At 42.1% G+C, this 23,818-nt stretch overlaps 1 protein-coding gene across 1 annotated transcript; it reads left to right on the plus strand.

The window, feature by feature from the left end:
- The first annotated feature begins 7 nt into the window (after positions 1-7).
- On the plus strand, positions 8-14,616 carry EMC3 (ER membrane protein complex subunit 3). Its single transcript, XM_005907061.3, has 8 exons — positions 8-315; positions 4,742-4,799; positions 5,137-5,230; positions 6,643-6,747; positions 7,461-7,542; positions 9,531-9,610; positions 10,370-10,452; positions 14,076-14,616. The coding sequence occupies exons 1-8, from the start codon at positions 161-163 to the stop codon at positions 14,202-14,204; spliced, it is 786 nt and encodes a 261-aa protein (XP_005907123.1). The 5' UTR covers positions 8-160; the 3' UTR covers positions 14,205-14,616.
- The last annotated feature ends 9,202 nt before the right edge of the window (positions 14,617-23,818 follow it).

Here is a 23,818-nt window from a genome sequence, read left to right on the forward strand (position 1 = left end):
CGCCCGGCTTGGGGCAGGACTCAAGGGACAACGCCGCCGTAGGGTCCGGGTCTCGCCTGGCTGAGGACGGTGAGAAGGCCCAGAGGCGGCCTCAACTAGGACCCGGTGCCCCGACGAAAAGAAACCCGGTTACACTCGGCCGGGAGCCCACTCTGTGAAGATGGCGGGGCCGGAGCTGTTGCTTGACTCCAACATCCGTCTCTGGGTGGTCCTGCCCATCGTTATCATCACCTTCTTCGTGGGCATGATCCGCCACTACGTGTCCATCCTGCTGCAGAGCGACAAGAAGCTCACCCAGGAACAAGTCTCCGACAGGTCAGCGCTCTCCCCTCTCCGGCAATCTCACTCTCGTGACCTTGGGCAAGAAAGCACAGGGGTTATGTCAGTTTGCCCGGCTTAATCAGGCCCCCACTAGCTGAGTTTCCTTGGCTGAGTTACCCCTGTGTTTCACTTGTTCATCTGCGAAATGGGGATGATAACAGGACATGCCTCATAGAGCAGGAGTGGGAACTAAATTTTAGATGATGTCTGTAAAACATTCCTCTAGATACGGTATAAGTTTCCATAACCCTGAATGATCACAAATGGGACATTTGGTTTCATAATTAAGGTTTTGCTGCCTCAGAGGTTACTAAAATTTTTCTAAAATGTGTTAAACCAAAATGGAGAAATATATAAATGAAAAAACATTAGACCATATTTGGGAATAGAACGTATGTAAAAAGTGACTCTCAAGCTTGTAGAATAGTGACTTTTCGGAAAGTAAAAACAAATAGATCTTTAAGAATGTGAAACTCCAGTTTGAAAAATACTGACTTGGAAAACTAGAGTTTTATTTTAAGAAAATGTTTTTCACTTGCAAATTACGACGGCAGAAGATAAACTTTAGCTTTATTGCCAGTTGTTGTGTTGTTGTGCTTAGTTGAGCAGGGACTTATTTTTAGATACTAGTGGGAAAAAAATGCAAAATTCAAAAATTCTTGTAGAATTTGCAGACCTTAAGAGAAACTGAGTATTTAAAATTTATAGGATAATTTAAGTTGGCCTTATTTCAGGGTTTAAATGCCTCACATGATTCTCAACCCCACATCTGCAAAATTGCTCAGCAGTATAAATAGAGATCTATCTGAATTTCTGTTAAGCCTGTGGAAGTCCTGAATTCTCTATAGTGAACAAGGTTTTTTTGACGACTTACCATGTGCCCTGCACTGTGCTGTATGCTAGGGGGTACAAAATATGACAAGACCCTACTCTCAGGGAGTTTTAGTCCAAGTGATAAAACATGTAAAGGGAAGATAGGAAATACTATTATTTTAGTGCTCAGGGTATGCTAAGTACAGTGGTAATCACCTTAAATGACATATGTGAAGAATTAGCTTAAAATCCTTTAGTATTTGCTTTTTGCTCTTTAAAAAACTGTGGTAAAATACATATAAAACTTTCCACTTTCTTTTTTTCTTTTTTTAAAGTTTAATTTTATTTATTTGGGCTGTGCTGGGTCTTCATTATTGCACAGGCTTTTCTCTAGTTGCAGAGAACAGGAGCTACTCTCTGCTGGCGGTCCGCAGGCCTCTCATTGCGTTAGCCTCTCTCGTTGCGGAAGACGGGCTCTAAGTGGGCCAGTAGTCATGGCACACAGGTTGAGTTGCTCTGCAGCATGTGGGATCTTCCCTAACCAGACTGAACCCATGTCTCCTGCGTCGGCAGCAGGCTCTTTACCACTGAGACGCCAGGGAAGCCCCACTTGGACTGTTTGTAACTATACAGTTCAGTGCCGTGAGGTACATCCACCTTGTTGTGCACCTGCCACCACTGTACACTTCCACAGTATTTTCCTGACCCCAGCAGAAACTCTGAGCCTATTGAACTCATTTCCGTCTCTCCCAGTTCCTGAGATGCACCATTCTACTTTAGGTACTTCAGTAAGTGGAATCACACAGTCCTTTTGGGTCTGCCTCATTGTATAGTGTATTCATGGTTTGTCCATGTCGTTGCAAGTGAATGGATTTCCTTCTTTTTCGTGGCTGAATTAATATTCCGGTGTGTGTGTCCACCCATATATCATGTTGTCTTTATCCTTTCAGGACTTTTTAAAATTATTGTTTATTTGGGGTTGTGCTGGGTGTTCTTTGCTGTGTGCAGACTTTCTCTGTGTGCAGAGAGTAAGGGCTGCTATTTAGTTGTGATGCATGGGCTTCTTGCTGTGGCTTCTCTTGTTGCAGGGCACAGGCTCCAGAGCATTCAGGCTTCAGGAATTGCAGCACTTAGGCTCTAGAGCTCATGGGTTTCGGTAGTTGTGGTGCAAAGGCTTAGTTCCCCATGGCATGTGGAATCTTCCTGGACCAGGGATCGAACCCATGTCCCCTGCATTGGCAGGCAGATTCTTAACCGCTGGACCACCAGGGAAGTCCTCGGGGTTGTTTCTATATATGGGCTATTGTGACTAATACTCCAATGAACACAGGGTTACATATATATATATATTATATATATGTATATATAATGTGATTCTATTTTTATTTTTCTGAAGCACCTCCATATTGTTTTTCATAAATTTGTACCAATTTACAGTCCCACCAACAAGGGTTTCCTTTTCCCCAACCTTTTGCTTTTAAGATAAAGATTACAATACAGTGGAACCCTTAAAAAGAAAGGAATCATGTCACATGGTTACAACACAGATGAACCTTAAGAACATGAGGCTAAACAAAAGAGACCAGATACAAAAAGGTAATATCTGTATGATTCTACTTATATGAAGTATCTAAAATAGTCAAATTCACAGGAACACCAAGTAGAATGGCGGTTACTAGGGGCTGGGAGATGGGGAATAGGGAAGTTATTGTGCAATAGGAATAGAGTTCAGGTTTGCAGGATGAAAAAGTTCCGGAGATCTGTTTCACAACAGTGTGAATATGCTTAACACTACTGAACTGTGTGCTTAAATGTGGTTAAGATGGTAAATTTTATGTTAATATTTTTTACCACAATTTTTTTAAAAAATAGCACTGAGACTCTCTTACATAGTCCAGCTCTTGCCAAGCTCTCAAGCCTTGTCTCACCATGTTTCTGTAGTCCTCTTTCTTCCACCCATATGGCGTTTTCCTGGTCCTCAGAGACAACAGTGCTTACTCCTGCCTCAGGGCTTTTGCCCATGCTCCAGCTCTTTGCCAAGGTTGTCTCTACCCGTCTTTAAGATTTCAGCTTAATCATAGCCCCTCAGGAAAGCTTTCTCCAAGACCTTGACTTAGACTCAGTCACATCCCCCTGTTAACACACTCAGATTATCCATCTCTCTTTCCTGGTATGTAACAGATGGATTTGACATTTATTCCTGTGGTTATTTGATTATTGTTTTTCTTCCCTACTAGACTTTAACCTCCTTGAGATATTTGCCTTTTTTTTTTTTTTTTTTTTGGCCGCAGCATGCAGGATCCCTGAGTAGGGATCCAGCCCATGCCTCCTGCAGTAGAAGAGCAGATTCTTAACCACCAGACTTCCAGGGAAGTCCAAGATAGATTCTTGCTTTTTGATCGCTGTTGTTCATGTCACCTAACATGGCACCCAGAAGCTCGAGAAGTATTCGTTCAACGAGAATAAGCCTGTTATTGTGTACAATATGAATGGAGGTGTAGGAAATTTAAGGCACTCACCCAGAATCACATAGTTAACAAGTGGCAGAGCCAATATTTGAACCCATCTGTCCAACTCCAGAGCTTAAATTTTTACTCATTATTCTAGACCCAGTGCTACTTAAACTGTCTGGGGTAAAGGACCGGTTTGGGTTTTTGAATGTTCAGTCTGTCACAGGCTGGTGCTTTGATAAAAAATTTTTGATCACATATTTGGATGTTTGGACAATGTCAGATTGCTATAAAAGTTTCTAAACCTTTAGTCTCAGTGTCTGTTCTTACCTCACCACAGACCAGCATTGCGACATAGGCCACATTATGAATAGCTTTAGTCTAGCTCCCAGGGAATGGAACATATCACCTCTCAACTCTTCAGGCTTGTGTCTATAGCATTTTGTTTTGTCTCACTTTTTAAGAAGGATTTCCATTAAGGAGGTTTTTTCCTCCCCTCATTAAAACAACCTAGAAAAATTAGCGTTTTGATCTCTTCTGTTTGATGTTTGTTCTAACACTGCCCGCTTGGTACACTTTGTTATCTGTAAGAATCAACTATGTTCAAATATCACCAGATAATTTCATTTATGAATTCAGTAAGTATCTACTGAGAGCTTACCAACATCTGCACCCTGAGTAGAATTTGTATTTGTCTGTCAGGTAACAACCCTGTCAAGCCCTGTAATCATTTCTTTGGTTTTGCTTTGTTTTTAAACTTCCTTCTTTTATCCTTGCCCTTCCTCCCTTCTGCCCCCAGGTCTTTTGAGTAGCATCCAACTGCTACTCTTTTTACGCAGAGAAAAGTTCCTTCTTAGCTCATTATAAAGTAAGAAAAAGCGTCATGTCCCAAATGTGCCTTCCTCAGAAATCTTTGTTTGGAAAGAGTCACTCCTGAAAACTTCTTGTGGAAAGCTGAGTGTTGGGTTAAGTATGTCCTGTTGGTTTTAAGGAGACTTGTATTTTGAAAAGTTTCCACACAGAGCTATTGCCAAATAGGCCTTCTCTTGTGTTTAAATAGGTTTTCTACTTTATTCTCTCATTTTCTTCTAGAGTTTCACTTTTAAAAATCTCATTGTCTTGGTTTTGTTTTTTTGTTTTGTTTTTTTTCCCTTCAGTCAAGTCCTAATTCGAAGCAGAGTCCTCAGGGAAAATGGAAAATACATTCCCAAACAGGTACTCATTTATCTTTTATTACAAGCTCCACGATTCACTGTTGAGGACAGTAGATAGCTGAATGTTTTATAAGGGGACTCTTCGGGGAAAGCTGAAGGCAGGCAAGTCAGTAATTAAGCTGTGGCCTAGTAGTGTTTGCTGTCATTGTGACCTTGCTCTTCTTGAGAAATTGTTTTCAAATGTGACTCAGCTAAAGTGTCAGGACGGCTGCCAAGTAGGCTGCCAGCTCTGAGTGTAATAGCATATTCCAAGGGCCTTCTGACTAAACCTCGGGGGAATAATTTGACAATGTTCTATGTCACAGTTTTAAGACTTAAAAAGTTCTTTTTTCTACTAGTCTTTCCTGACACGAAAATATTACTTCAACAACCCAGAGGATGGATTTTTCAAAAAAACTAAAAGGAAGGTTGTGCCGCCTTCTCCTGTGACTGGTATGTATATTCCCCTCTCTCATCTTTAAGGAAGATTTTTAACATGATGGTGGGATGAGCAGGGAGGATGTCCTTTTATTTGAAATTTAAATAGTATAAGACAGTAATCTGAGGGAACTTAGGGATCATCGGATACAGGGATCTACAAAAGGGGGGATTCTCTTTTTCAAATAAATCTTATACCTTGGGAACTCCACTGTATAAAGTGGAATTAAAAGCAAGACCTCTCGGCTAAGGGGACGGGGAATAGGGCCCCTGTCCCCAGGTGTCTCCCCTTTGCTGTTCCTCAGGACCCAGGGCTCTGAGGGGCACAGCTGGAAAGCATTCCAGTCCCAGGTCCCACCCAGTGCAATCCTGCTGCTGGCAGATGACTCCCAGATTCTGCCTAAATGCTTCCCTCGGTGATTCATTTCTTTGTCAGACATGATTGCTTGCTCTCCCCCTACAGTTTTTCCTCTAACAGAGTTCTTACTTCCTCTGATCCCAGTCATGTGAAGAACACAGCATCTTTATAGTAAAACAAAAATAACGTAGTATTTGGTTTTACTTATCCATTTCTTTCAGTACCTATTTCTTTAGGTTAGATAACCAGTATCATAAACCCAGACAGAAGGTACTGGAATTGATTTCAATAATAAGTCTTTTAGCAAACCTACAAGAAACAAAAGACCAATAAAATATATGGAAAGATACTTGACATCACTAAAATCAGTGGAATGCAAATTAAAACACGGTGTCCTTCTTAACCCATTAAATTCGAAAAGATTGAAAAGCTTGACCAAAACTGCTACTGTCAGGGTCATGGAAAATGAAGTCCTCTTACTGTTGTTGAAAGTCAGTTTTAAATGGTCAAATCCCTTGGCCCAGAAATTCTTCTAAGAGTTTCTCTCACAGAAGCACTTACACAAATTTGCAGATTTATGTACAAGGAAGTTGTTCACAACATTTTTCTTTTTGCCAATAAACAATCTATAGATCTAACCAGAAGTGATGAGTGTGACCACAGTGGACGCCTATGCAGACATTAAAAATAATGAGCCATGTTACACCAATATGGAAACATAATATATCACAGTATGTTAAGTTTTTAAATTAAGAAGCAGAATGGTAAGCATAGTATCCCTTCATGTATATATATACAGAAAGAAACCATTGTGTATATACATGTATAAGTATATATGTATGTTTGTATTGACATGTAAAGATAGAAGAATAGACAACGGTTAAAAGTGTTTAGACAGTAGGCAGAGGAGCTGTCCACATCCTATGTTTCTATGTCGTTTGAATTTTTTACAATGAACTTGTATTACTTGTATTAATTTTGTCAAGTAAAGTAAAAAGTTACAGAAAGCAAGGAATAAATCCCTACCAACTGTGGTAACAGCTATTGGTTGCTTGTTTTTCTGTCTTAGATCCCACCATGCTCACAGATATGATGAAAGGCAATGTCACCAATGTCCTGCCTATGATTCTTATTGGTGGATGGATCAACATGACGTTTTCAGGCTTTGTCACAAGTAAGTTACAGACTCAGAAGACTTCAGGTTTACTTCATCTGTGATCCTTTCCCATGACCTTACTCAGAAATCCAGGTGCTGCTGACATACTACTGTCCCGGGTCCTGTGTTCTCGAGTGGAAACTGTTAACAGTTCTTGAACAAAAAATTGATTATGCTCTAATTTCATGGCTCTTATCCCAAAGCGTTCATACATTCATGACATGGAGCTTTTTCACTAAGGGACTTGAACGAGTGGCTTACTAATTTGTATCCAAAACTAGTTTTGTGTCCCAGTGAGTAGGAGGACGGGAAGCCTGTTTCTGTCTTGACTTCATTTTTGAGGTGTTGGGGTCAGTTGTCGATTTGTTCGTGAGCCGCTTTGATTTAAATGAACTTGGTGTCTCAGTAATATAGTTCTTTGTGTGTATATATTCCACTTTGGGTTTAACAGACTAGTGCTGGTTTCTTTTCCAGATTTTGGGGCACAGCTCAGTTTGAGCCCTTACTTCTTAAGCACTAGAGAAGCTGGTGTTGTTCAAAGAACTAGAATAGAGTGACTTTTGAGTGTTAATCCTTCAGAAGTGGCATACGGCTGTTTGTGGAAATAAGTTTCTAAGCACTGTATGGTACAGAGTTCCCACCTCCTCAGGGAAATATGTGTATCACACTTACTAAACCGTTCTACAGAGGAAGCTGGGTGTGATTCTGAACTTTCTCTTTCTTTTCTGCAGCCAAGGTCCCGTTTCCACTGACCCTCCGTTTTAAGCCTATGCTACAGCAAGGAATTGAACTACTAACATTAGATGCCTCCTGGTAAGGACTTTCTTCTATTGAGTAAAAACACCAACCAAAATCTAAAACAGCGATCTGTTAAACAACAGGATTTCCAGTTTGCCTGCTTCACTGGAATAGGTTTTTGGAGTTTTTCTCATTGAAACTCCACTCAGAATGCCACAGATTTTGATAACTTTTACATGAGTTTTCTTGCAAAAGGAGAGAATGTATCAAGCTCTTTCCCCTAGTATCTTGGGTCTTAGGAGCTCAAAAAAGTAGATGTGTCCACCCCAAAAAAAGTTAAAGGCAGGAACTCTGGCCAAAGCAGACTTTTTAACAATAAAGCCCTGGAGCTTATGGAAGTGGATGTTGGTATTATTTGTTTCAAAATACATTACTTCCAAAAACAACATTAATTCTTTTCACTGGTATCAGTCACTGTGCTAAATACATTCCATATATTATTTTATTCTCGTAGCAACCCTATGAAGTGGAGCCATTGAGATTTGACCACAAGTCTGTCCAAATCCAGCACTTGTGTCTTATTTACTGTTCTCTTTTTTATATCAGAGTAATAAAACCCCAAATATGAAGAGCTCTTAGGACAGTGCTGCAGCCTTGGGAACACAGTAGTGCTTCTTCATGTGGTCTCTCCAAGACTATTTTGTCTGGCTTCCCAGAAACTAGCATCTAATGGAAACCAGACAGGGACTTCCGTAGTGGTCCAGTGGTTAAGAGTCCCCCTTCCGATGCAGGGGTCACGAGTTCAGTCCCTTGTCAGGGAACTAGGATCCCGCCTGCGGCAGGGCAACTAGGCCAGCCCACCATAACTCGAGAAGCCTGCACACCACAACAAAGACCAGCGTAGCCAAAATAAAATGGAGTAGACTAGAATAAAATAAAACAGCCAGACAGTAGGAGGAGGAGAATGGGCGTTGGGGGTCATTGCCTGACTGATCTTGACTGACTCCCCATTGGAGCAGTCTGTGCTTGTTTGGGAGGGACACGATAGACCCGGCGCTGGGAGAGTCTTGGCCGTGCACACTTCCCCCAGAGGAGAAAAGCTATACTTCCTACAAGTAGCATGACTGTTCAGCTTTGGCCTTCCAGTCTCCTGTGGGCCAAACACAAACTTCATGGGGTGGAGAAAAGCTATTTTATCTTTTCTCAGCACCTGGACAAGTATGTTTCTGACATGCTCGTGTGGACAAAGGAGCCTGGAACCACATATGAACTAGCTTACCAATCTGAAAGATTATGTACAGATAAGTGTGACCCAAGTATTGGAATGAAGCGTGGGTCCTTTCTCTCTGTATCATTTCTGACACTCGTTTTAGTTTTTTATTATATGCAAGCATATTAACTTCACTGGGGCAAGGTGGGAAACCTAACCTAAGGAGAGCTTTGGGATATAGTTCAAAACTTGAAATGGCTTTTCCAGTCACTACAGTCTTCAATATGAAGCCTGTTAACACTTGTGGTTTCTTTAGAGAATGGGATTCAGGACAGGCGGCCTCTTTCAATTTATCTTACGTACTTCAGTATTATTTGCGTGTATTATATACATACATCAATAACAAGTGTGTGTTGTCATGATTACAAATAATAAATGGTTTGAAAACCCACTATGTAGGCAGGATAATTAAACAAAATGTGTATACCCTGATAAAATGAAGCCCACCAGGTGTGAGTTCAGTTCCTGCTACTGAATGCCAAAGAAGGAGCCGTTAACCTCCATATATTAACTCATTTTACCCTCATGGCAACCCTCTGAAGTGAGTGGAAGAATCGAGGTTTGACCCAAGTCTGTCCACAAGGCTCAGCTGTTCGCCTGCAGAGAGCTATAACTATTAATATTTGTAACATGGCCTTCATAACATGTATTTCTTCTTTGGTTGTGCTCTGGATGACTATTGGCTGACACCAGGAGATTCCTTTACATACTCTGAACAACTTCGGGTGGGAGAAGTGTGTGAACTAGTGTATTCTGAAATAGCTACCTACATTGTTTCACTTTTGCTTCCTAGGGTGAGTTCTGCATCCTGGTATTTCCTCAACGTCTTTGGGCTTCGGAGCATCTACTCTCTGATTTTGGGCCAAGATAATGGTAAGAGGCAATTACTTCAATAGCTGAGTCATTCATACCAGGGCCAGAGTGATTATGTAGTTGTATTGAACAGAGTGAAATATGGTGCTTCATTCCCTAAACTTATTCCTAAGTTTCTGAGGTACTCTGAAAGAGTCTTAAACATCGCAAGGTCAGACTGAAGATCTCATTAATCACAGGGACAGTATTTAGTTATGCAGAGTCTGATACCCTCCTATGAGGGATCCAGCACCAGCAATGTAAGCCTGAAGCTGAGAGAAGGCTGGTTTGATCAGTTCGCCCATTGACTAGAGACCAGTACCAGTCCTGGCTCTCTTACTTAAATAGCTGGGACCCTGGGCAAGTTACTTAACCACACCAGTGCTCTGTTTGCCTACCTGTAAAATAGGGACCTTAATAACTGACTTCTGGGTTTGCTGTGAGGAGTAGATAAGGTAGATACATGGAGCACTTAGTGAAGTACCTGGCATGTTGGTGTTGCTCAGTAACTCATAGCTATTGCTCGTGTTATTTAAATTTGAAATAAAGGATAGAGCTTCCTTTAGTTAATCTTCTCTCTCCTGCTGTTATCACGTCCATTTTTTGCAAGAAGTAAAGTGACTTTCACAAAGTGTGTGACAAGGCCAGTCAGTGAACTGTCCCATGGTCCTCTAACCCACTGCCAAGCATCTGTAAGTGCTGTGTGAGAACCATTCTTCCCTGAGGGTCCTGGGTGCCTGCTGTGCCCTGGCACTCACTGGGGTGTGTCTTATGCTGCAGCTGCTGACCAATCACGGATGATGCAGGAGCAGATGACTGGCGCAGCCATGGCCATGCCCGCAGACACCAACAAAGCTTTTAAGGTACACTCACTTCTCTTCCCAGCTTCACTGAGGCTCAAAAGTGTTACCAGAGTTACTTTTAAAGATGAATTCCCTTAAGTGAGTGTGCTATATATATGGTTCCATCATCTTAAGTTTAGCAAAGATGTATTTTCATTTACATGTCTCTTATTCCAGAGACAGAATCATCTGATAAGTAAGGTAGAGATTCTTGGTACTTTTGGTGGTTTTTAAATGCTCACCCAATTTAATCCACAGTGCAAATGAAGTTATAAAAACACCCCAATCAGAGATACGAGGTAGACATTTGGAATATTTTGAACTTTTTTGGACCTGATATAAATTTCATTCAGTAAAATCCAAATTGGGATACTTGGCAGTCGAGTGGTTAGGACTCCACACTCTTCTAACTGCCGAGGACCCAGGTTCAATCCCCGGTGGAGGAACTAAGATCCCATAGGCCATGTGGCTTGCCCCCCCATAAAATCTAAATTATTTGAGCCTTTCATACAATGATTCTTGAATTTGTAAAATCCAATATAATTTTACACAGCAAAATCTCACAAATTTTTCATGATGAAAACTAGAAATAGAGAGGAATTTGCTCATCTTGATGAAAGATACTTATGAAGGACCCACAGTTAGCATACTTATTCTGGAAGCTTTGCCCCTAAGGGTAAGAACAAGACAAAAGATGTCCACTATGACCACTTCTATTCAACATTATTCTAGATGTTCTAGCCAGGGCAGTTAGGCGAGAAAAAGAAAGAAAAAGCATCTAGATTAGAAAGGAAGAAGTAGGGACTTCCCTGGCAGTCCAGTGGTTAAGGATCTGCCTTCCAATGCAGGGGACTTGGGTTCAATCCCTGGTTTGGGAACTAGGATCCCACATACCACAGGGCAGCCAAGCTCACGTGCTGCAACTAGAGAGGCCATGGATCGCAGTGAAGACACAGTGCAGCCAAAATTTAAAAAAAAAAAAAAGTTTTAGAAGTAAAATTGTCTTTGTTTGCAAGTAATGTGGTCTTTTATATAGAATATCCTAAAAGGAATCCACAAAAAAGCTATTACATGTAATACATTCAGCAGGGTTTACAGGAATCAGTCACAGTTCTACACACTGGTAATAAAGAATCTGAAAAATAGAAATTAAGAAAATCATTCCATTTATAATAGTATCGAAAAGGATAAGAATAAATTTAACAAAACAGCAAGATTTGTACCATGAAAACTGTAAAATATTGCTGAAAGAAACTAAAGAAGCCCTAAATAAATGCAAATATATCCATGTACATATTGTCTTGACTTACTGTTATCAAGATGGCATCTGTTGATCTACAGACTCAAAATCCCACCAGCTTTTCTTGTGCGAATTAGCAGTCTGATCCAGAAGATAATACGGAAGTGAAAGGGCTTCAGAACAGGCGAAACAATGTTGGATAAGAACAGAGTTGGAAGACTCAAGACTTCCTGATTTGAAAACCTACTTCTGAGCTATAGTAATCAAGACTGTGTGGACAGACATGCAGATCAGTGGAACAGAACTGATATTGCATTCAGCAGGGACTTCCCTGACGGTCCAGTGGTTAAGACTCTGTGTGCTTCCAGTGGAGGAGGCACAGGTTTGATCTGTGACCAGGGAACTAAGATCCCATATGCTGTTCAGTGCAGCCAATAAATAAAAAAAAGTTTTGTTTTGTTTTTAAAGAATTGAGAGTTCAGAAATAGAAGCTCATACATGTAGATCAAATGATTTTTGAGAAAGGTGCCAAAACAGTTCATTGAGGGAAAGAATAGTTTTGCTGTTTATTGTGTACAGAGTTTCTGTTTCAGGGCATGAAAAATTTAGAAAAAGTTAGTGGTGATGGTTGCACAACATTGTGAACCTAAAAACTGCCACTAAATTGTATACTTAACAGTGGTTAAAAATGCCAAATTTTGTGTCATATGTATATTAATATTTACCACAATAAAAAATGTTTTGAATAAAAGTTTTTAAATGGGTCAAAGACCTAAATACAAGAGCTAAAACTAGAAAGCTCATAAAAGAAAACATAGGTGTAAATATTTGTGACCTTAGATTAGGCAATGATTTCTTAGATATGACATCAAAAGTATAAGCAACAAAAGGAAAAATAGATAAGTGGAACTTTGTCAAAATGAAAACTTCTGTGCTTCAAAAGACACCATTAACAAAGTGAAAAGCCAACCCATAGAATTGGAGAAAGTGTCTGAAAATCATATATCTGGTAAGGGTCCAGGATTCAGAATAAAGAACTCTTAGAACTCAACAATACAAACATGATCCAGTAAAAAGTTGGCAAAGGATATTAATATTCATTTCTTCAAAGAAGACACACAAATACCCAATAAGCTAAGCACATGAAAAGATGCCCAACATCATTAGTCATCGCGGGTTTTGCAAATCAAAACTTCAGTGAGATACCACTTCACACTCACTCATATGGTTATAATAAAAAAGATGGACAATAACGAGTGTTGACAAGGATGTAGAGACATTGGAACCCTCGTACGTGCTGGTGATTGTCCAGCTGCTTTGCAACGCGGTTCTTAGTCTTTCCTCAAAAACTTAAACACACTTACCATATGACCCAGAAATTCTACTCTCAGCTAAACACCCAAGAGAACTGAAAACATATTTTCCCACAAAAACTGAGTACAAGAATGTTCAGAAAACTACTGATAATAGTCAAAACTAGAAACAATCCAAATGTCCATCATCTGATGAACAGATAATGCAATGTCTAGACAATGGAATGTATGCAGTGGAACATTAGCCATAAAAAAGAATGAAGAAAAAAAAAAAAGAATGAAGAGCTGAATCATGCCACAACAGAGAGGGACCGTAAAAACATACTAAGAGAAAGGAACTATAACCAATACCCTGTTATAAATCTTAATGGAAAAGGATGAAAAAAAACTAAATGTATATGTATAACCGAATCACTTTGCATTATGGCAGAAACCAAGACAACATTGTAGATCAAGTATACTTCAACAAAATAATTTTTTTTTTTAATGTTAAATGAAAGAAACCAGTGACAAAAGGCCACATACTGCATCCAGAAAAGATGACAAGATTCAGAAAATGAAGTAGTCGTTGCCAGGGCTTGGGGGAGGGGATAATGGGAGTGTCTGCTGTTTGATGTAGAGTGTGTTTGCCATGACAGAAGTGTTCTGGAACTACATAGTATGATGCTTGCACATCTTTATGAAAATACTAAAAGCCACTGAATTGCACACATTGAAGGGATGGATTGTGCAAATTATTATTTTTTAAAACCCATACCTGTGAGCTAACATTTATATTGCACATTAAGTTTCGTAGAGCATTTTTTTAAAGACCTACTAATTAAAGGCAAAAGTAGTCAACATTAATAGAATACTTGAGAAGTGTAGTTAGTTGCCAGCTCCAGGGACCGGAACAGATTGTTTCTTTCTTAGCCTAGTCTCCTGTCTGTAACTTAGGGGTGGGGGTGGGTGAGGGCACTGCAGCACCTCCCTCATAGGACTGAGTGAGGGTCACATGTGCAGAGCTCTATCCCGCTCGAGGCCTGAGCACATCAGCACTGCTCCTTTAATAGCCCTTCCCTCCCTGCCCCCATGTTTCTCTTCCTTTGCAGACAGAGTGGGAAGCTCTGGAACTGACGGATCACCAATGGGCGCTGGATGATGTCGAAGAGGAGCTCATGGCCAAAGACCTCCATTTCGAAGGCATGTTCAAAAAGGAATTACAGACCTCTATTTTTTGAAGACCAAGCAGGGGCTAGCTGTGTCTGGAACTCGGAGTCGCGCTTAACCTTATAACTTTCATTTGAGCTGGAGCCTCTTGGAATGAAAAGGGGGTGCATGAGCTGGCGGGGGTGCAGCAAGGATTGTTCTTGTCTGAGGCAGGCTCCCCTTCATGTTTGAACCCAGAGGAAACATGAGGAGTGTATGCTGGGTGACTTGCCCAGAAACAGCTATTTTTTAAATATTTTAAATGTTCCTTCTTGTGACTCTAGTAATAAAAGTAAGAGAAAGGGGGGACACTCAAGTTAGTGATAATATTAAAAAACAGCGAAAATTCAGTCTATGGAAAAAGCATCGTTAATTAAACCTAATTATTATGTGCAGTCATTCTGACATTTAAACCTCAGTAAACTCCTGTTTTCTTGGAATCCATCCACCTGGCATTTCACCTTTAATTTTTTGTTAGTAAACTTCCCTTTCACAAATAATACATTTTCATTGTTGAAAATTTAAGACCAATGGATAGACAAAATGAAACTCTCTGTGTTGTTCATCTTGCGCCTGCAAATGACATGAAAAGCAAATGTGTCAAAACCTTACTCAAGCTCTTTTTCAGAGTAAATAACCCAGGGCCAGGACAGACTTAGCAAACCTTCTCTCTGTTTTAATACTATCAAGTAAAAATTGGTGACCCTGCAACACTGCCAGATTCTCAAATGCCTTTGGTATCCTCAAAGACTTCAGCAGTTAAATAATGTGAGGTCTTGATCTGGAATTCATAATATATTAAATCCATTGTCAGATCAGTAGAGCTGTACTATACATGGCTACTCCACTGAACAAAAGACCCCATGTCCAAGTTATTCTGGATGAGAGAGACCTTACATATGGTTGTAAGAAGGGAGAGAGGGTGATTGCTGGCGGACACAGAGGTAAGGGGGTTGCCCAGGAATAGTTCTCTCTGGATTAACTGTCCCAGGAAGGTGGCAGAGGGCCTTTTCGGTACCAAGAGGTGAATGTAATCTACACGTTGAATGTTGTAATCAAGAACAAACAACTCGACTCTACAAATTATTCTGTTTTCTTGTCTTTGCCTGTAAAAACATTACCTCTGTGGGTCACTCACAGCCTTCTGCCAACAGTTATGAGTATGTATTGTGGACCAGTGCTGGAGAGTCTAAAATGGAAAAGATGGGACTTCTGTCCTCAGGAACTCATAAGAGAGACACATGAGAAATTGGTGGTTCTTAATCATTCGTTAGGTCACAGTACCTCTTTGAGAATCTGATGGATGCTCTGACCTGGCCTCCAGAGTAACAGACATGGGCACAGACCTCTAGGGTGACCCCAGGAGCACAGATAGACCCTTTAAAGCCTATTCATAGTGACACACTGACCCAAGGTTAAGAAATGCTAATATTTAAAAGAGTTGTTAAAATATTAAAGGACCAAAGATTCCCAGGGGAGCTAACCTTTGATCTGAGTCTTGAAAGAGTTCTGCAGTGTAGAAAAGCATCCCAAGCAGAGGGAAGAGAACCAGCCAAGGCCCGCAGATGAAAATGTCTACAATTCACTGCTTCCTGACGAAGTGGGGAGTGGCAAGGGATATACAGAAAGGCCCGAATCAGGCAGGAATGGAGACAGTGCGGGGACTGAGTGTAGGACCCTCTTTGTGTGTCCTCGGTCTGCCTCTTGACCCACACAGTCTGTCCTTTTCCCTGTAGTGAAGCTGGGTGGGTAAAATGTGTGAGACTCTTCTCACCCATCACGGTGGTAAATGTGTATGTCCTTGGCACCAGCAAGTCAAAGGGAAAAGCCAAGTTTGTCTTGGCAAGGTCTTTTCAGGACCAGCACACAAGTTCAGGGAACACTGCTTATTATGTCTGCTTGGAGTTTAATTTGGATCAGATTGCTAGGTGAGCATTCCAGCTTTACCATCAACCTGGTCTTAGCACCCAAAACCATTTAGGGCAACCTGGAATGTCCACTTGCTGATAATGGTGGTATGAAAGGCACCTTGCATGGAAGACTAAAGATGGACAGTCAGTGGCAAAACGCAACTCATAAAAATAATGATGACTTGGATTGGAGGACAGCAGGTAAACCTGTGCTTAGAGGCAAAAGCCAGTGTGGTTCCCCTGTGTGGTCTGAGGAGCCTGGTGGGCATGGCTACATGTGGGAGGCATGGGGGATTACTGTGTGAGGAATACTGCAGTGGCAACTGACAGAACTCAATCTGGGTTAAGCAGTTTTCTTTTTTTTCTTAATGTAAATTGGTTCAAAAACTAAAATGCCCAGTGGTCAGTTACTCCAGTGTAGCTGGAGCCGGGGCCTCAAATGATACCATCCAGACTTGGTTGCTTTCTCAAGTCTGCTTTTTTCTATTCTCAGGCATTTTGTCTTCTCACGGAGACACCAGCTCCGTAAGTGCAGTGAAAAGCACTCCTGGGAATTCCCTGGTGGTCCAGTGGCTAAGACTCTGTGCTCCCAATGCAGGGGGGCCCAGTTTCAATCCCTGGTCAGGGAACTAGATCCCACATGCCACAGTACACGCCTCAACTAAAGATCCCATGTGCTGCAAGTAGGACCCAGTGCAGCCAAATAAATACACAAAAAAGACATGATGCGATGAGGCAGAGGCAAGGCCAGATGGCAGAGAGCTTCTAAGTCACTCCTCAGACACGCACTTCATCCTGATGTTACTTCAAGAACCTTTGGGAGGGACTGGTAGGAAGGGATTTGCTGCTGGGGTGGAGTTGAGGCCGTCAAGATGATTAGCCCCACTTTTCCTGCTCTGCCTCAGTGTGGCTGTATGTAAGGCATTTTCTTTCTCTGGGCCTCAGTCTCCCCACTCACCACCCCGTTACTCTCCGCTTCTATCCCATCCATTCCTTTCCCAGCCCAGATCTGCAGCCACTATGGAAAACAGTCTGGCAGTTCCTCTAAAGCTCAAAGTTTCCATATGATCTAGCAATTCCACTCCTAGACGATAGCCCAAGAGAAATGAGTACATATATGTCCACACAAAAACTTGTACACAAACACAGTAGCATTATTCATAACCGCCACGAAGTGGAAACAACCCAAATAGCCATCAACCAAATGTGTAATCGTGTATATAACTGAATCACTGTGCTTCACACCTGAAACTAATACCACATTGTACGTCAACCGTACTTCAGTAATAAAAGATAATGATAAAATGTTGTACTTGTGATAGTTACACAACCCCGTGACTATAATAAAATCCACTGAATAGAACACCTTAAATAGGTGAATTACATCCCATTAAGTGAGGGTAAGCCCCTGGCTGTTGACATCAAGATCTCTCAAGGTCACGGCTACGAGGGGCTCTTGGATACTATCCAGGATGTATGAGGAGGGCATGGAAGAGACATCTGTGAACGCTGGGTGCAGAGGGGTGTCGGGCATGCCAGCATGTCCCTGAGCCTCTCCTGTGCTTTAACAGCAGCCCTAGCAGCCCTCCTCCTGACCCTGTGCTCACCCTGGTCCCACCATCCCCATCTCCCAGGCTCTGGAGGAGCCTGGGAAGGTCAGCAGGCTTCAGAAACCCGAGTTCTATATCCGTGTACTAGACCCAAAACACGTACTAGACACAAAACGGGCTAGTGCTCAATACGTAAAAGGTTTTATTTCTACAACCAGCTCACCAATTGCACAGCCAGCCCTGTGCAATCTTTTCCTTTCTTCCATTTCTTTGTGAATTTTTTTGTTTTAAACTTTTTACTATGAAAAATTTCAACCATACACAAGAGTGGAGAGCATAGTATAAGGACATACCCATCTCCCTTCACTGATAATAATAATCAATATTTTGTCAATCTTTCATGTATCGTCCAAGCCCATTTGTTTTTTTCCTGGAGTGTTTCAACAGTAAATGTCAGATACTATACCATCTCACATATAAATAGTAAGTAGCTGTAACAGATGAGGAAATGATAAAACATAACCCATAATACCCTTATTCACCGAGTCCAAACAGGTTTATTGTTTAGTCCATGCTAAGGCCCAATCAATGTTCAAATTACCCAGTTATCTTCCAGCACCTTCGTGTCCTTGCTTTGTCTGGATGAGGATCCCAACAAGGGCCCCGCACGTGGCATTTGACTGCTATGACTCAAGTCTCTTATAACATTTTCCCTTCCCCCTGCTTTTTCCAAGCTGTTAGTTTGTTGAAGACACTACGTATTTGTTATCGAAGTCTGTAAGCCTTTTTGAAAGTATTCTCACCTGGGATGGGAGACCAAATCTTCAGATTGTTTTTCTCTTCAAGGAAAGATTATGGGGAATCAGTGACAGATGCATAGACAATTAAGTAAATAAAAACCCAAGCCACACTTACCCCAGGAAAAGCAGAACATCTAGCAAAGGAATTATAATCATAGCACACTCCTGATTCAGCTTGGATAATTTGTTTCGTGGTTGGACTATTGTAAATGCAGATTGATGATATAAACAAAAGTGGCACAGGAAAATGTGGAAGGCAATATAAGAGCTAAATCTTCACGTTCCTTTGTAGTAGTCAAGAGGTAAAACCTAAAGCTGAAAAAAAAAATTAGCAATATAAGTCTGACAATTAGAAAATACATATAAAAACAAAAGAAATAATCAGAACTACCAGAAAGAGTTGAAAAGAATTGGGAGTGAGAGGGAATAAAATAAAGGACAGTTGATTTTTACAGTGTGTACTGGTTCATCAGACTTACTAATAAAAAATATATATTAAAAAAAATTAGGGTTCATTTAGCTGGTATCCGTGGAGGCTAAAATCTGAGAAAGAATGAATTAAGATTCCAGGAACCCTTGAGGCTCAATGTGGGAGTGTGACTGTTCCTGCCCTCACAGCTAAGACAGTGGCTGAGAACAGACAAGGTCTGCCAGACAGCACCGTCTCCCCGAGCCCCACTCCCAAGCTGCCTTTTGTTTCTCTGCTCTTTCCCACCATAGTGACTCGCCAGAACAGAAAGGCCAGCCAAGTGTCCTGTCCAAGCAGGAGATTTCATCCTGGCTGTCACTCACCTTTGCCTTTTCATTCTCTCTCCCCTTCCTTGGGAGCTTCCAAGGTACTCTGGATTAGGAGCTCTCAAAAATTCCCAAAGCTGGTGGTTGGCTCTCCTTTCATTGGAGATCCCATCAGAGGCCTGTTTTTAATTTTAGTATATGTGCTGCCGAAGCGAGCGCTGGAGGCCTATTTTCAGATTCAAACTCCTAGCACAGTAAGTGCCACTGGGAAAGCCTGTGGTTTTCATCTCTCCTCTCTCTGCGATTCTTCTAGAGGGGCAGGATAGTGTCATCACTCTTAAGATCACTGGCTCTTATGGTTTGGCTTTTTACTTGCTGTGTGACCTTGGACAAGTTACATAACCTCCCTGAGCCTGAGCCTGTTGGCTGTAAAATGGAAAGCATAATTTGGCAGAGAACAGACTTGTGCGCACAGTGGGGGAATGGGAAGCTGGGACAAATTGAGAGGGTAGCATGGAAACACATACATTACCATATATAAAATAGATCACCAGTGGGAACTCGCTGTATGACTCAGGGAGCTCAAACCGGTGCTCCGTGACAACCTAGAGGGGTGGGATGGGATGGGAGGCAGGTTCAAGAGAGGGGACATCTGTAAGCCTATGACTGATCCATGTTGATATGGCAGAAACCAACACAATATTATAAAGCAAATTGTCCTCCAATTAAAAATAAAAAAATAATAATACAGGGTTATGGGGACTTCCCTAGTGGTCCAGGCTTAAGAATTTACCTGCCAATGCAAGGGACACAGGTTTGATCCCTGATGTGGGAAGATTCCACGTGCTGCGAGGCAACAGAGCCTGTGCCACAACTACTGAGCCCACGTGCTGCAACTGCTGAAGCTCATGCACCCTGGAGCCTGCACTCTGCAACAAAAGAAGGCACCGCACTGTGAAGCCTGTGCGTCACAGCTCGAGAGTCGCCCCCACTCACTGCAACTAGAATAAGACTGTGCAGCAGCAGAGGCCCAGCACAGCCAGAAATAAACACATATTTTTTACAAAACCTAACTGGAAAAACAAATAGTATATAGGGTGTTGTCGGGACTTAGAAAGAATAATGCATGTAAGATGTGTAGCACAGCTCCTGGCAGACTAAGAGCTTGATAAACAGCTACTGACCATACGCCGTATGCTATGCTTGGAATCATCCCCCACCCATCCTTGCTGTCCCAGCCTCTCCAGGATGAGGTCAGGAGCTTTTAGGGCCAGAATGGCACCCCATGCTCCCCACTTAACATTCACCTCCACCCCTAGCCAGTCTCCTCTTTCCTTTGGATCAGCTTTCATCGTGGGTTCTGGCCAAAGGGATCATAATCTCCTTGCTTTTGTCTGCAATCTCAAAGCCCCTACCAATCCACGGTTTGGAAACACAATGGGATTGGGGCTCCAGAGAGGCAGCCGGGGAGCAGCAGCCTGATGATTCTGAGGGAACTGGGGATTTGGGCGCCGCCAAGCCAGTGAGACTCTGCAAAGGCATGAATTGGGGTCCAAGCACACAAACCATACCCTCCTTGGAGGAAACTGAGGAAAGGAATCAAGCCAGCCCTGAACCGGCTGAGGGAATCTTGACATTTCCAAAGGAGACTCATCAGTGAGTTTTCCCATAAGGCACTGAAAGGAGGGGCCTGGATCCCACAGCTTCCGTAATAGGCCCCTAGAACTGCCTTCCCACCAAGACTGCCCCCAGGGGAAAAGACAGAGGCCCCTCAAAGGACATGAGCATACTGTCAGAAGAGAGATCTTGGACAAAGCCAAAAAATGCCCACTAGCTGTTATACATAGAATCAGGATCTAGATAATTTCCCACAAAATCAGAACAACTGGTTAGATCTAACAAGATAAGATGAGCAACAAACAAATGTGGAATCCTCTAGTGAGGATCAAAACATTAACTGCAGGGATTTCCCTGGTGGTCCAGTGGTTAAGACTGTGCACTTCTACTGCAGGGGGCACAGGTTCCATCCCTGGGTGGACAGCTAAGATCCCACATGCCATGGGATATGTCCAAGAGAAGAAAAAAAGAAACCAGCTGCACACAGTGATGTGGGGAAGACCTGGTCAATATTGAGAATAAAGTGATGTGGCTGCCAGAAACATTACTTCAGCATATTAATTGGTGGGGTCATATTAATAGAGGAGTAGACTCTAGGAAAGGGGAGGTGAACATTCAGTTTTATTCTCTCAGTTCCAAGAGTCATTCTTTAAAGAGAATATTGTTGACCTGGTAAGAAGCAAACAGAGGAGAGATGTCACCATGGTGAGATCTCAGAACCTTGTCTTTCAAGGGAAGGCTAGAGAACTGGAAGGGTTTGGCCTGGAAGAAGAAAATCCTAGAGAAATAACAGATGACTTTACAATCCTGAAGGGGTTCCCACAAGAAAAAATAGTAAAGCTGGTCAGATGATATGGTAAAATGGGAGAAGCCTGAACTCTCCCCCAGAGTCAGAAAAGCTAGATTCAGGCTCCGCCATTTACCAGCTACTAGAGACTGACCGGAGAAGGCAATGGCACCCCACTCCAGTGTTCTTGCCTGGAGAATCCCAGGGACAGAGGAGCCTAGTGGGCTGCCGTCTATGGGGTCGCACAGAGTCGGACATGACTGACTCGACTTAGCAGCAGCAGCAGCAGCAGAGACTGACCACTCTTCACACTACAGCATGTCAGACACATCTAAGGGCTGAGTGTTGGTTTTCTGTGAGAGCTAAAGATAGGAAAACACTGGCAGATACTTCAGCTCAACCCTAGGAAGGATTTTCTTTCTTTCTTTTTAAAATGATATTATCATTCTTACCTCTGATTACAAAAGAAATACATGGTTGTATAAAACATTGGTAAACAGAAAAGCAAAATTAGATAAAAATTATATCAACCACTATCTGCATGAGTGCTCAGTCGCTCAGTCGTGTCCTAGTAACCCAGTTGGCACAGTGATAAAGAATCTGCCTGCCAATGCAGGAGATACAGGTTCAATTCCTGGGTTGGGAAGATCCTCTGGAGAAAGAAATGGCAACCCACTCCAGTGTTCTTGTCTGGGAAATCCCACGGACAGAGGAGCCTGGCGGGCCTCAGTCTATGGGGTTGCAAAGAGTTGGACATGACGGAGCACATACACACAACATCAATCACTATTTACCTTCTAATATTTAGGGATAGGATAGGTGGTGGACTGATTGATGGATATTAACAAAAATGGGATCATACAAATAATTATCTGAGAAATGAGAGTATCAGCATATAATAATATATATATTAGTATGTAAGGATGCTTATTGCAGTATTGCTTCTAGGGGAAAAAAAAAGCTGTTAATCACCTGATTACTCATCAGTAGGGGAATACTGGGGCTGTCTGACAAATTAACAGAACATCCACAGCATGCAAAACTGTACAGCTAATGAAAAGAAAGGGCCGAGCTAGTATGTGTTGCCTTCAAAATGTTTCCAACATGTATCTGCTTAAAACAAAACAAGCTTATGGAACAATACGCATAGTATGATCCCATTTTTGTAGAAATGCATGCACATATATATTTTTATATGATGCAAAGAAAAGTATGATGTTAACAATGGGTACATCTCGGGGGGGGCGGGGAGCAGAGCTGGAGAGACCAAAGATAAGACAGTTCCTGTATTCTTTGAACGTTTCTATGTTGCTTGAATTGGGACAATTTCAGCATATATTATAACTCGAATGACTGTGCTTTAAATAAATAAACAAGTCTACTCTCGACATGTCTCCATGCCATTAAAGATCCCACATCATATTTAATGACCACATGTATTCCTTCTATGGATTTTCCTTAATGTACTGAGCCTTATGGTGGCCATTGAATACATCAGGAACTGTCCAAAGAGGGGCCTGGAGCATTCTGACAGACCAACCTGAAAATGCGCAGAGACACTGACCTACCCATGCCTCGGGTAGAGATTATCTGATAGGCACACCAGTGCATGTGCACAAAGATGTCTGCACGGGAGTGCCGGTGCCTTGATATTCTTGCTAACAAATAGCTGGGAACAACCTACACGTCCGACTTCCCAAACTGGCTAAGTAAAAATGGCAGGCTGATCATATGCTGCAGTTCTCCATGCTGAATACAAGAAATGAGATGGCTCTGTAGAAATGTACATGCTGAATATGCCAGGATATATTGGGAAGTGAAGGAGAAGGCGAGTTACAGAACAATATGTACAGTATGATCTCATTTCTATTTAAAATGTGTATGTGGCTGTGCCTTCAAAAAGCTGAAGGATATACATCACGCCATAGGTAGGATTTACCTGTAGGAGGTCCCTAGTAAGTATGTATGTATTATAAGGATATCGATCTAGACTACAAAGGGAGTGAGCTCCCCATCACAGGAGGTATGCAAAAAGAGACTGCCCCGTTTTCAGGGATGCTGCGGAAGTGATTTTCACATCCCTCCGAGGTGACCTCGCTTCCCTTCTTAGCCCTGAGACTCTCTCAGAGAGGGGAGGTTAGGACTGGGAGAAGAATCCACCCTTAAGGGGAAAGGGTTAAGCTGGGACGGCACTCCTGTGGGCGGGCTCCCCGATCGGCAGCGCCGGGCTCTGTTAGCCAAGTCTGA

The sequence above is a fragment of the Bos mutus genome, chromosome 22 (genome assembly GCF_027580195.1).
Source record: "Bos mutus isolate GX-2022 chromosome 22, NWIPB_WYAK_1.1, whole genome shotgun sequence".
NCBI classification, from domain to species: domain Eukaryota; kingdom Metazoa; phylum Chordata; class Mammalia; order Artiodactyla; family Bovidae; genus Bos; species Bos mutus.

Coding starts and splice junctions, on each gene's coding strand:
- EMC3 (XM_005907061.3), top strand. CDS start 161: ATGGCGGGGCCGGAGCTGTTGCTTGACTCCAACATCCGTCTCTGGGTG. Junction 7,543..9,530: donor CTAACATTAGATGCCTCCTG/GTAAGGACTTTC, acceptor TTTGCTTCCTAG/GGTGAGTTCTGCATCCTGGT. Junction 10,453..14,075: donor ACACCAACAAAGCTTTTAAG/GTACACTCACTT, acceptor CTTCCTTTGCAG/ACAGAGTGGGAAGCTCTGGA.